The sequence below is a fragment of the Zootoca vivipara genome, chromosome 6 (genome assembly GCF_965207765.1).
Source record: "Zootoca vivipara chromosome 6, rZooViv2.hap1.1, whole genome shotgun sequence".
Classification (NCBI taxonomy): domain Eukaryota; kingdom Metazoa; phylum Chordata; class Lepidosauria; order Squamata; family Lacertidae; genus Zootoca; species Zootoca vivipara.
The window spans coordinates 15,279,324-15,293,847 of NC_142589.1; the positions used below are offsets into that span (position 1 = coordinate 15,279,324).

Consider the following 14,524-nt stretch of genomic DNA (forward strand, 5'->3'; position numbering starts at 1 on the left):
GGAGCCTGGCTGGCTGGAGAAGACCAACTGCAGCTATTGGGACGACAACTGGGGACAGGTAAAGTGAAGCATCTTCAGGCCTCTTTGTGGGTGGGCGAAAATAGTTCATCCCACCCCCAAATATATTCCGGCCCCCCACAAGGTCTGAGGGACAGTGGACCGACCCCCTGCTGAAAAAGTTTGCTGACCCCTGGCCTAGACTGGGGTGCTGGGGCAGAGTGAGTAGCAACTATATATATGACCAAATGGAACACAATTGGTGCCTTGTGTCACCTGAGTTTTGGTGGGCCAGTAAACTGCACTACTGCCTTCTGGCCATCTCTGGTGGTGGCGCTGTAAATATCAGAGCACCACATTGGTGCTGGGAGTAATCAGGAGTGGGAAGACTTTTTTTCAGCATGAGGGCCACATTCTCTTCTGGGTAACCTTCAGTGATGGGCGAGACTAGAGGTAAAAGTGGGTGGGGCAATAAATGTAAACATGACCATTATATAGTAGGCCAGGGGTCCCCAGACTACGGCCCGGGGGCCGGATGCGGCCCAATTGGCCTGCCAATCCGGCCCGCGACGACCCCCGCCGCCCGCCGCCTGCTCTTACGGCGCGCAGCGCGGCAGCGCTCTTCCGGAAAGAGGTCATTTCTGGTGCACTTCCGGGTCGGGGGAGGCCCATACGCATGCGCACAACGGATTTTCGGCGCTTTTTCAACCCTGGAAGCGCGCCGCCGCGCCAGTAAGCGCCCGTGTGCATGCGCACGGGCGCGCACTCCCCCGCCCGCCGGCCCGCACAGGCGCGCGCTCCCCCGTCCTCCGGCCCGCCGCGCAGTCGGCGCGGTGGGAACCGGCCCAAACGCCGGTAAGTCTGGGGACCCCTGTAGTAGGCTATTATTTATTTATTCGATTTAAGTACAGTACTTTATCCAAAGATACCAGGGTGATGTACAACATTAAGAAGACAATTTCTTGGCCTTTTGGCTAACATCAAGTCTAGGGAAGGAGATAATTTGCACAGCATAATGATAAAATAATGGTAATAACTGCCCCCCTCCCTTAGCAAGCCATAGATTATTTAATGGTTGAATGGTTGGGTAAAGAGGAATGTTTTCGTCTGGCGCCAAATCCATGTAATGATGCTCCCAGGAGAGCCTCTCTGAGGAGTGCATTCGACAGATGGGGAGCCACCACCGAAAAGGCCTGCTCTTGTGTTGTCACCCTCTGAACTTCTCAGGGAGAGTGGGAGACATAGAGAAGAACCTTGGATGATAAGCACAGGGTCCAGGTCAGTTTCTATAGGGAGAGGTGATCCTTAAGATATTGAGGTCCTGAGTTGTGCAAGACTTAATAGGTCAGCACCAGCATTTTGAATTGGGCCCAGAAACTAATTGGCAGCCAATGCAGTTGGGCTAGTATCAGCGTTATACAGTGGTGCCTCGCTAGACAAATTTAATTCGTTCCACGGGTCTTTTCTTATAACGAAAAATTCGTCTAGCGAATCCCATAGGAATGCATTGAATTTTTTTTTAAAAAAAATTGCCCATAGGAACGCATTAATTAAATTTCAATGCATTCCTATGGTAAACCGCGATTCGCTAGGCGTATTTTTCATAAAACGAATTCGTCTAGCAAGGCAACCTCCGCTCGAAAAATCATTTCGTTAAGCGGAAATTTAGTTAAGCAGGGCATTCGTTAAGTGAGGCACCACTGTATGCTCAAATTCTCTTGTTCTGGTGAGCAACCTGGCTGTCAAATTTTGCACCAGCTGAAGTTTCTGAACTGTTTCGAGAGGCAGCCCCACATAATGCATTGCAGTAATCCAGCTTCTATGCACACTCGCAGATTCCTCTTTACCCTGCCTCCGGCAACCAAGAGGCAGTATCAGAGTTGAAGGACATGTTGCAGGCAAGCAAAAACAACTGAGATGGGACTCAGGGCCAGTGAGGGATGTGGCCAGGGGAGTCTCCAGTTTTGAGGGCAGAAAGGCTGGGGTGTCAGTGGGGGAAGCACTTGCAAGCACATTTGCAAACATCAGCCAGAATCGTGGAGCACGGGAGCTGGTTGTTTTCTTGTTTAGCAATCAGCCTGAAAATCGTTTGCTTGTTTTTTGTTACATCTCTGTAAATAAAATGACTTGAGACTCATTTTTACTCTCTCTCTCTCTCTCTCTCTCTCTCTCTCTCTCTCTCTCTCTCTCTGTGTGTGTGTGTGTGTGTGTGTGTGAGAGAGAGAGAGAGAGAGAGAGAAATAAAAAAATTAAAATTACAATTGGAGGGGTCCAGGCAGTTTTCTCTCCCTTGTCCCAGCATATCCACTCTGTTAAGGCTGCTCAACTTTCAGACATGCCTACTTGGTAATCCAGCCAGACGTTTGGAGAAAGCAGTTAAAATCTTGGAAGAACACACACAGTGACATTTTTACAAATATTTTAATAGACTAGGTTATTGGTCTTGTGCACTACTGAGCGAAATTTTAATTATCTGTGTAATGAGGCTAGGACAGATTTAAGTGCTTCCCTGCCTGTCTTTTCGAAAACGGTAGTCATTTGTTCCCACATTAACAAGCAGCGAAGGACTTCTGCTCCAATCATGGAGTCATTTCAATAGGATTCAGATGATGGCTCTTCCTTCCCAGAGGTGCCCCACACCCTGCAAAGTAGGAAAGGGCAAATCTGTTCATTTTGGTGTCTCACTTTGCCAGTGACTCTAAATATGAGTCTTCCCCATTTCTATATCAATTTGCAAGTTACTTTTTAAAAAGTCCTCATGAAAATTCACCAGCATTTTAGTGTGAATTTTCCCTAATATACACTTTAGTATGTAATTTCCCCTAATGTGTACATTCACGCAAAGTGATTTTTCCTAATGGGATGCATTTTTATATGTTGTTTTCATTAATATAAGCATTTTTATGAACACTTTACCTCCGTGTGTACATTTTTGTACCCATTGCTTGGCTGGAGAGAAGTGTGAATTTTGAAGGATGGCTGTGTTTCAGTTTGCGTATTGTTTTGGAACGTGTGAATTAGGTTGTTTCACCTTAAACTGCACACTGAGTCAGATTTCTCATTCAGCGCTACCCAAAAATAAACATGTTCTGCCTCCACTGTCAGAGGTACTACAGGCCATTACCATTCTGTGCACGCTCAAAGCACCCACGACTGTGCATGTGTGCATTGTCACGTACCCAGAAGTGGCATGAAAAGGGGGTGTAACTGGGTGGACCAAGCTTATAAACGCTCCACCATCGTGGGGTTGCAATGACCTGGAATGCAACACCCTTGCAAATCGGGGGTTGCTTGTATACCTCTGAATTTTAGTCACTGGGAATGGCAGGTGGGGAGAATGCTCTTGCTCTCAGGACCTGCTTGTGAGCTTCCCATAGACAGCTGGTTGACATTATGAAACAGGACTAGATGGGCCTTTGATTTGATCCAGCAGGACCCTTCCTATGTTCTCGTTTCCTTATGAGGTGGACCACTCTCGGAAGTAGTCTTCCAAAACTTGGTTGCGGTGGGATTAAAATGTGAATTTCTGGCAAATGACCATTTGAATTTCTTTGTACGGAAGGAATGAAAGAATGATGGCATCGGGAACGAAGAACAATTACTGTGCTTTCACAGTAACTCTTGAGGGATCGGATGATGAAGGGAAGGAGAAAAGAACAGATACTGAGAGCATGCAGGAGGCTTTTGAGAAGTTCAGAAGACGGCGGCAGGTAAGGGTGAAAAGTGTTGCGGCTTGTACAAAGGCGTTGAGATCAGTTGCCTGAACGTTGCCGGCTTTCCGCTAGGCATCAGAAAGCAACAAATGCTCATATTAGCAGAAGAGGTCAAAACAGTGTAACCTTCCAATCTGGTTACAGTGATCTGTGCCTCATTCCTTTCTCGATTATTGTAATGCACTATACAGTATGTGGGTTGCCTTTAAAGACCATTCAGAAACTTCAGTCGCTTCTGAATGCTGCAGCCACACTTCTTACAGAGGTGGGATTATAGGGCTCATATGTCTCTGCTCCCCCATCACCACCTTTGTAGCAGCTGCAATGATGGCTTAGTTATTTCTGATCGCAATTCAAAGTGCTGGTTTTGAAAGCCCTAAGTGAAGGCAGTGATGTGGGTTTTCTGGAAAACATTGCCTTTGGAAATGTTCACATGCAAATTAGAGTAAAAAATTGTCTCATGCATTTTATGCCCAACTGATCACTGCGCTCTGCAGGAGAGAGTCTTGTCAAGACTTTCATTCCGTACAATGTAGGGATTAGGTCTTCAGCATGCTGGCAACTGCCCTATAGAATGCTCTCTTGTTATATATTAGAGGGGTCATTTCAGAAGCTCTATTAGAAGACCTTCCTCTTGTGACAAATCTTTTGGGTGGAGATCTTTATCCCAATCTTCATCTGCTGTGCAATTGTTTTTATATATAAAATTTGTTCTTTAATGTTTTAATTGCATTGTCTTATCATTTATGTGTTTGCCACCCTGGGCTCCTTTGGGAGGAACGGTGTCTTAAGATTTTATGCATAAATGAATAACATCATGTGCACAGGGTAATTTGCGCTGGAACATTTTTGCTTTGGAAAACATTCCAGACTGTGTCAGGAAATTTTATGATGCTCAAGAGTATGTGTAGGGAACCTTTGGCCCTCCAGATGTTGCTTAACTACGGCTCTCATCAGCCAAAACAAGCACGAGCCACCTTATTATGATTATGATTATTATTATTATTATTATTATTCCCTGTGTTTTATCTGTTGGAACTCAGTGTGGGGCCTTTTGGCTTTGGACATTAATAGAGACGTAAGTGGTACCTTGGTTTTCGAACGTAATCCGTTCCGTTTGACTTTTGAAATGTTTGAAAACTGAGGTGCAAAGGGCGGTCTCCAAATTTAATTGAGAAACACTCAGTGGAAGCCGTTCAACTTCTGAGTCGCATTTGAAAATGGAAGCATTTACTTCTGGGTTTTTGGTGTTTGAAAACCGAAACGTTCAACTTCTGAGACGTTTGAAAACCACTGTATATTGTTTTTAAGTAGGTTTTATTAAATTATTAGTTTTATTATCTATTAAATTAGTTTTTATGGCAGTTGATACATAAAATGGTGAATTTCTTCTTTATCTATGGGCTGGTTTGCTGGATCAGATGTTACATTTTACTTAGATCTGTCCTGCTATGTATAGCAGGAAGCCCTGTCCAATTCAGGTAGGTGCTGGAGGTGTAAAACTGTAAATACCTCTCTGAGAAACAGGATGTGAGCATGTCCAGTGATACTTCTTTTTCATCAGAAGTTGTCATCTGTATCAATTTTGTATCGGCAAGAGCCTTGAAATTTTCAGATATTTGTGTAGTTTTAAATCGTATTTATCACATGGAGAGTAAAGGTGGAACAACAAGAACGGATGCTATGTGCCCTAATGATCACTAAGAGACTTATTTGAGCCTGGAAGGATAAATATCTGCTACCGGTACCAGTAACCCAGTACGTCTTATTTTTGGGGTATGTCTTATATTTTATTGCCTTGAGAAAATCATGCCATGGCTTATTTTATAGGCACGTCTTATTTTGTGAGAAACACAGTATCTCTTTTGCAATGGTTTGATGACATTAACACTTGTTACAACTGAGCACGCTTTATATAAACACCAACTCTTGGATACATAATTGGACATTTAGATGGCATATATTGATCTATATGTGTAAACTAAGACGGATGTGTTGATATTTAAATGTATTGTCAATGTAAGCTGAGGGGTATTCCCCCCCCCATTTTTAAAAATAAAACATGTGCAATAAAAATCAATGATAATATTAGTTTTAAAAACACATAGCAAGAAGCAAGAGAGTGCCCTCCTTCCTTGCTCACCTGATGTGCCCATCCTGCTTCCAACACTGCTGACTGCTCATATGTGGGTGTCAACATTTGAGCAGGACCTCAGGAACAGCCTTGCAGGAAGAGGCTTTTCTGACCCAGTGGAATATTCCCCAACAGAATATTAATAATAATAATAATAATAAAGCGATAAAACATCAAACATTAAAAACTTTCCTAAACAGGACTGCCTAAAGATCTCTTTGCAAAGTCAGAAAGTTGTTTATTTCCTTGACATCTGATGGGAGGGCGTTCCACAGGGCGGGCGCCACTACCAAGAAGGCCCTCTGCCTTGTTCCCTCACTTCTCGCAGGGAGGGAACTGCCAAAAGTCCCTTGGTGCTGAATGATGGGGGTGGAGACGCTCCTTCAGGTATACTGGGCCGAGGCTGTTGAGGGCTTTAAAAGTCAGCACCAACACTTTGAATTGTGCTCGGAAACGTACCTGGAGCCAATGTAGGTCTTTCAGGACCGGTGTTATATGGTTTCAGCAGCCATTCCCAGTCACCAGTCCAGTTCCCGCATTCTGGATTAATTGTAGTTTATGAATCTCCTTCAAAGGAAAGCCCCACGTAGAGTGTATCGCAGTAGTCCAAGTGGGAGATAACCAGAGCATGCACCACTCTGGCAAGACAGATAGGCATCACCAACCACAATCTGCCCTCAGACTGTCCCCACCCTAATTCTAGTGATTATAATTTGTTTCAAACTTCCTTTGAATGTGTGCAGAGGAGAGTTGCCAAGACAGCAAAGGTTCTGGAAACCAGGCCTTATGAGGAACGGTTGAGGGAGTTGGGTATGTCTAGACAGGAGAAGACAAGACCGAGAGATGGCATTGTAGCCATCTTCAAACATCTGAAGGGCAGTCACATGGAAGATGAAGCAAGCCTGTTTTCTGCTTCTCCAGAGGGTAGGACCTGAACCAATAGATTCAAATTCATAGAATCATAGAATTGCAAAGTTGGAATTCCAACTCTGATGGTAAGAGTTGTATGACAGTGTAACAGACTACCTTGGAAGGTTGAATAGCCAACTGTTAGCCATGATTCTTGCATTGCAGAGGTTGCAGTGAGTGACTCTGAATCCATGATTCTGTGATTCTAATGTTATATTTTAGATTGTAGTGACTTTCCCTGAGACCTTAGGGTGAAGAGCAGGTAATAAATAAAATGAAGAAGCCCTTCCAACCCTCCAGTTTAATGATTCTTAAATAGTAATGGTTGTAGTAGTAGTAGTAGTAAGGTAATAATAATAATAATAATAATAATAATAATAATAATAATGGTCACAGCAATGCTCAGACAGACTCATCCTGCAAAAACAAAGCAAAAAAAATACACAGGCAAAATACCCTGCACCTCTAAAAAAGGGGGCAACTCCCTAATAAAAAAAATACAACCCAAATTAACAAAAACACACAACAAAACAAAACAGGCAAAATTCTCCATAGGCAGCCCAGAGACATACTAGGGCAGACATCCCCAAACTGCGGCCCTCCAGATGTTTTGGCCTACAACTCCCATGATCCCTAGCTAAGAGGACCAGTGGCCAGGGATGATGGGAATTGTAGTCCAAAACATCTGGAGGGCCGAAGTTTGGGGATGCCTGTACTAGGGTGTGGATGCCTGCATTTTAGCCAACACCACTTATGGGGAAATAATTAAACAAAAACAAAACACTAAACACCCCACAATTAAAAGAAGAAAATAAATTGAGATGGTCTGGCGTCTGTGGTGGGTGCCACAGAGGGGGATTCCTGAAATATATTGTTACAAGTCCACCCCACTCTTTAAGCAGTGAGAGGCGCAAGGGATCCCAAGCACATCACCCAGGGTTGAGTTTCCTTGGAATGCAAGTTAGCAGAAGGTGTGGTGTCTTTAGGGCCTATGGCTTTTATTTCTACATATATACAAGGGCTCTCAGTCTTAATACCACAACAGATCCAGCACAGAGCAAAAAAACATTGCTCTCTGCCTGCAGCTTCTCTCTCTCTCTCTCTCTCTCTCTCTCTCTCTCTCTCTCTCTCTCTCACACACACACACACACACACACACACACACACACGAGCACCAACTCTGGCTATTGTTCTTTTCCCTACCTACCGTAGGATTGCATGGCCTCTAGCCAGGTGAGCACAATGGGGTGAAATGCCTTCCCCACCTTTCTTTGCCACTTCCTTGACAAAGGGACTAATTTGGCAGGCTTCCTCTTGCATATCCTGCCCCCACCGGTATAGGTTGAAGATTTGGAAGGGAACCCAGGGTTCCATCCAGACTGACTGCCCCCCCAAATCATAAATACATATTTTGAAAGTGCATAGAAATTGATTCGCTGGCCCCGTTTCTCAGTTTACAAAGTTTTAGACGGCCATAAACTTCCAGGAACAAAAGTGTCCCTTGATGCAAAGCATCCGTTAGAAGAAGAAGATGAAGAAAATCTAAGCAGGTTTATCTTAAGCCCCAAATGGTATTGTGCAACCGGACACAGATGGAAAAGATGGATATGGAAATAACCAGTTTAGTCCACTGAGAGAGACATTGCTGCGAGTGTGTACGATATTCCGATGTTCCGTTACCTGGTGCGAACATCCGCTGCATTTTAAGGATCCAGACAAGCTGGCTCTCCCCATTCATATTTAAGGAGAGAAAGTTTAATTCTTCTTTGATGCCTCCCAAGAGGTGAAGCTGTTGTCTTGATGCTGAAAACTCAGCTCGGCACATAGTAATTCTAGGCATTATTAAAATTAACGATTGTTTTTCCTCCTTATAGATTTGTGCGCCCGCTTGCAGATTAAAGCTCTGTGCACAAATTGTATTGGCTTGTCGTTTTACCTATAGATTTAATTGTGTGTCTTGGTAACAGCCTGAGTTGCTAATTAAGTCTGATGAAGATTATTCCTATATTAGTTTTTCCTTTGCGGCATTTGGTTTTAATTTTTGCTTAAAAGCAGTTTTAACTGTTTCGGCCATGCCCTGCATTTGATGGCTTCAGTTGAAACCCGTAGCTGCACAGTGGATTAGGAAGGTAAAGTGGGGCAGTGCAGTGCAAACTAAGACACTACAGTGGTACCTCGGGTTAAGAACTTAATTCGTTCTGGAGGTCCGTTCTTAACCTGAAACTGTTCTTAACCTGAGGTACCACTTTAGCTAATGGGGCCTCCCGCTGCCGCCGTGCCGCTGGAGCACGATTTCTGTTCTCATCCTGAAGCAAAGTTCTTAACCCGAGGTACTATTTCTGGGTTAGCGGAGTCTGTAATTTGAAGCGTCTCTAATCTGAAGCATCTCTAACCCGAGGTACCACAGTATTGATTTCATCAAGGCCTGGATGGGATGGGTTTTGAGGAGGGATCTGGCAGTGGGAAGCAGGATGTAATCAGAAGAAGGGTAAGATCTTTTCAGAGACAGCAGATAGATGGCTAATACAGTCATACCTCGGTTTAAGTACGCCTCGGTTTGAGTATTTTCAGTTTAAGTACTCCGCGGACCCGTCTGGAACAGATTAATCCACTTCCCATTACTTTCAATGGGAAAGTTCGCTTCAGGTTAAGTACGCTTCAGGTTAAGTACAGCAGGGCCGGCCCTACGGCCAGGCTGGGTGGCGCAGGGCGCCCACCTGCCGCAGAGCTGTGTCCCCGGCAGCTGCACTGTGCGCTGCGCCCGCCCACTCGCCGGCCCAGCCGCGCAGCTCCGGCCGTGGAGCTCCACCCGCCCGCCCGCCGCGCCGTGAAACGGGGCGGGGGCACCGGAGGGATCCATCGCACCACGGCGCCAGGGCGCCAAATATACTTAAGACGGCCCTGAAGTACAGACTTCTGGAACCAATTGTGTTTGTAAACCGAGGTACCACTGTACAGCAATTTTTTAAGGTTCAACTTCAAAAGCTTGAACTTTTAAAGGCCTTATAACATAGAACCGCAGCATTAGAAGGAAACTTGGTGGTCATGTAGTCTAACGCTGCCCCCATGGTGCAAAACCCCCCTGTTGCATCAACATCCGAATAGCTGGCCACCCAGCCTTAGCTAAGAAACAGGAAGGCAGCAAGGGTGTGGCACGTCCTTGCATTTCTCCAGCCTTGGCTCAGCTGGAAGTAAACATTGGAGTGTAGAGGTTTGGAGAGATGCAGTGGAAGCCGGCGGCAGTATGTGCCTATCCACTCACTGTGGTCGTATAAGAGCCTGTTGGCAGGAAGAGAAGGGCGGCTCAGCAGCGAGACAGGCGGGGAATGCAACTGGGGAGACAGGCCCAAGGAAACTGCAGAAGGTTGTCTCCAACTAAGTTCTGCTCAGAGTAGACCCACTGAAATGAATGGACCTTCAGTTAGCCATCTCCATTAATTCCAGCAGGCTTCCTCCACTGCCTGGGAGGCACAGGAGCAGATCCCTGCACACTGCAGGTAGGCCTGCAAAGGACTTAAACACACAATTCCTGGTAGCTCCCTATGGCTAGGCTGATGCACACCTTCTTCACCCAAGCCTCTCATTTGCCTCCTAAATGTTAGCACAGGAGTAAGGAACCTCAGGCCCTGGGAACAAATGTGGCCCTGTGGCTCTATCTACCTGGCCCTTGGCATTCTCCCCAGGCCACACTCCTTCCACCCGCTTCTCTGCTTCCTTGAGTGCTTTTGCCTGGCTGGGAAGTGGCTGTGAAATGTGACAGCACCTATTAACTTGCCCGTAAAAGCCCCCACCCTTCTGCTAAAAGAACACAGGGAGCCACTTTATACCAAGGCAGATTTGGGCTGTGTTCACACACGTAGAGTTTCCATTTCTGGGTTTTTAACCCACGTCCGCGCGACATTCTCCCGAATGCTTATGTAGCCTGTGCTTTGCTTTAAAATACTGCTGTTGGATGCTTTGTTTCTCAAACCAGCTTCACACCAGTTGGAGACCTCCAGCTATTCCTATTTTGTCTCCAGCCAAGGTGCAAACACCCTTGCACAGGGTAAAGACATGCCTGCCCTGTGCATACACAGACAGAAATGAATCTGACACTAATGAAGTCATGTGGATGTGAACAGCTGGGGAGAAAGCTGTTAACGCACTGAAACAACCCCACACGACTTCACTGCACTCTAAATCAGAAATGTGAGCACCCTTTAACTGCCCCTATCTATCCCAGTATTGCTTCCTGTGCCTGACAGCAGCACTTTAGGCTCTCGGGCAGAAATAGGGACTCCATCATCCACTTCCTGGTCCTTTTGAAGATGCCGCGAATCAAACTCTGGCCCTTCTGTATGCAATGCATGTGCTTTACTGCCGAGCAGCTGTCCCTCCCTAAAGGGACGGTGTACTGAGATGTGGCCTTCAACATACATCTTCTAAAGTCACCCTGCGTGGCACATGAACAACAGCTGATTTTACAACGGTTGGTAGAAAGAAGGGGGGCTCTCTGTGTTTGCAGGGGAAACAATTGAGATCGAAGCAATTATCTGAGGGTGCCTAAGTTAGCTGAGCTTGATATATAGCCATTGTAGAAATCCTCGCCGCGGTGGGGTTAATTATTTCTGGGCTGTGGTTAATTCGCCTGAAAACTGCAGTGCCTTTTGTAAGGTGGTATCGGTGGGGAGCCTGGTGCTTTCTGCGAAAGGGGGGTGCACTCGGGTTGCTTTCCCCGTTTCATTAAGTAGAGACCAAAGTGCCATGTCAGGAGGCCGTTTGCAGGGAAGCCAGAGAGATTACACTAATATCACGGTCCCACCTAAAGGCCTAAATGGATTTAGGATGCCCAGCAGAAGCCGGTTACCTCCCACTGAGCACATTTTCTTATCTCTGATCCATGCCTTGTACTCTTAAGGCGGGCGCACAGCATCACCCACCGATAGGGAAAGCGGCCTCGTTTAACTACATCTCTCAGCGTGAAATCCAAGCAGTTGGAAAACAGCTTGTGATCTCCTTTTTTGTTGTTGGCTGTTGTTGCCTTAGCACAATCTTGTTCAGTTATTTCAGTTTTCTTACATTTTCTTGTTTCCCAACTACTCCTGTACCATTCTCGCCATTGTTGCATCGGCAGTCTATACTGTCTACACTGAGTGGCAACGGCTCTCCAGGGTTTCAGACAGGGGTCTCTCCTAGCCCTAACCTGGCGATGCCGGGGATTGAACCTGGGACCTTCTGCACACAAAGCAGTCCTAATAAGAATTCACATCCTTGGGTCCCCAGATGTTGCTGGACTACAACTCCCACGATCCCTGACTACTGGCTAAGGTGGCTGGGGAAGATGGGAGTTGCAGTCAACCACATTGCATTTTGTTGCACCTTTTGATCTCAACTTCTGACTTGGCTCACCCAGTCTGAAGGGAGGTTATATAGGAACATAGGAAGCTGCCTTATACTGAGCCAGACCACTGATCCTTGGTCAGCACCTAGTTTTCCTAGAGCAGAGGAAGGGGAACCTGTGGCCCTCCAGATGATAATAGACTACCACCTCCATCACCCATAATGGCTGGTCATGCTGCCTTGGGCTGATAGGAACATAGGATGCTGATTGGTTGTGGCTCTCCAGGGTTTCAGGCAGGGGATCTGTCCCAGCCCTAACAAGAGATGAAGGGGATTGAACCTGTGGCCTTTTGCATGCAAAGCAGATGCTCTACCACTGAGCTGTGGCCCTCCTCTTAAGGCACAGGAAGTCTCCAGCAGCTTTTCCTGAAGATGCCAGAGATTGAACCTGATGCCTTCTGCATGCCAAGCAGGTGCTCCAACATCAAGCTGGGTCTGCTTCCCTTGCTCTTTTGTCCTTCCCAGATGTGGTCCAGCAGAAGTCTCCTCCTCCTTTCATCTGGGTCTTGTCCTCAGCTTGGCATCGTGACTCGGCTCCCACTCCCGTGGAGAAGATGAAATGTCAAGCCAAGGAAATATTGGTGGAACGAGGGCCTTGTATACAATTTGTCTCGCTGCAAGAATATGCCTCATAAAGTTGAAATATGTGGACAGCCAGGCTGACAGTAAAAACTGAAGGCTCGTTACATTGCTTTTTGCTGTTGAATTCTCAATTACCAAAGCTGACAAGGCAGAAAGATATCAAGGAAGGAGATTTGGAAAGGGGACCAGCCTTTTTAAAAAAATTTTGCCACAAAGGGAACTAAAAGAATAGTTTTTGTTATGTGCAATGCTGGTGGGGGGGCTTAGATTTGCATCTGCCTTCACCCATCTTTAAACAAATGTTGCCTGCAAAAATACTTAGGCTAGAAGAAATCACAGACTCGTAACTTTGCAAATAAGTGAATGTTTTATTCACGGATTTTCCAGAAGTTACAGTAAGCAAGTCTCCGTTGGCAGTAAAATGAAGATGAAAAAGGTTCCAAATGACTTAAAAGGAAAAGAACTTGGTTTCCTTACAAAAAGGACCATGTAATCTCTGGGTTAGGAAAGGTACAGGCTTTAAAATCTCCATTTTGGAGAGATTCAGTTCACTTGGTTTTTCCCCCCCAACTGGGAACCATTGACCACATGCCTCCTTGCTCTGGGAAGCATAGGAAAAAAGGAGAATAGCAGGAAACTAAAAGGTTGCAGGGAGTCTGCTAAGCTCCACCCCCATGGGCAGGGCTGTCTTATGCCTATCTGGCGCCATGGTGCAGGGATCCCTCAGGCGCCCCCCACCCCCACCCTTCCCTCGGGCGGACAGCAGCTGGAGGGCAGTTCATATCCAGTCTGGATCCCCACCCACCGCCCCCCAGCAGAGCACACAGCGGCTCACTATGGCGCAGACAGGCGGGCTCACCGACGGGACGGGCTCGCCTGATCTATTGCTGAGGCGGCTACTTCTGCCGCTGCTGACTCCGAACTCCGAACTCCATGTTGCGCCCCGCCCCCCATCTTGGCCAACTCTAGCCCTGCCTGGAGCCACCCCCTGGCAGAAATCCCGGCCACCGACGCCCCGGCTGCCTGCAGAGCATGCATGCTGGCGGGCTGCGCGGCCGCGAGCAGCAGGAGTCCCAGGGCCACAGAGCTTGCGAGGCTCTGGGGAGCCTCCTCCTCCTCCGCTGCCTGACGAGCGGCCCGAGGAGCAGGACAGTGGCTCGGCGGGCAGCGGCTGAGGGGATTCCTGCAGCCAAGGGAGAGGAGGAGGTGGTGGTGGTGGAGGAGGAGCCATAGGGCTTAGTAGCTGGTTGCGCCCTGCCAGCGCCCCTGAGAGGCCGGCGCACCGGCACAATGAGCCACTAGGCCCTATGGGAAAGACGCCTCTGCCCATGGGCAGTTCAGGGTTCATGCACACAGGCGTGAGTCAGTAGCTGTATATTACAACATTTTGTAGTTTCAATATTCCTTCGTTCAAGATTGATTTCAGCAGTTTCTAAGTGCTTAATTACAAGTGTCTCTAGGCGGTGTGCAAAGAAACTCAGTGCAATTAGTCAAAACCAGGAAACCAGAATTCATTTGAAATGCCTGCAGGAATAAAGAAGTATTCTGTAGGTCCTGGAAGGTCAACAGGAAGAGGGCCTGTCTGACCTCAACGGGGAGTTCTATAAAACTGGGCCCACAACACGGAACACACAGCTCCTGGTGAATATGATCTGTGCATCCGAGCCGGGGCGGGGGCGGGGGGATCACTCAGAGTGACTTCAATGATTGGGCAGGGATCTAAAGGTTCAGGCAGTACCTGAGATCTCCTTGATCTAACAACTTAAGGGCCTTGCAAATTATTACAATAACCTTGACCCTGACCTGGTAG

The 14,524-nt window shown here is 46.8% G+C and overlaps 1 protein-coding gene across 2 annotated transcripts in view; it reads left to right on the forward strand.

Moving 5' to 3' along the window:
• Positions 1-14,524, forward strand: part of TTLL10 (tubulin tyrosine ligase like 10) — a 197,236-nt gene that overhangs the window by 4,203 nt on the left and 178,509 nt on the right. For both annotated transcript variants that reach the window (XM_088671593.1, XM_060276203.2), the window contains exon 2: positions 3,560-3,707. In XM_088671593.1, coding sequence (XP_088527719.1) covers positions 3,570-3,707 — 138 coding nt within the window. In that variant the 5' untranslated portion in view covers positions 3,560-3,569. The remainder of the gene's footprint in view (positions 1-3,559; positions 3,708-14,524) is intronic.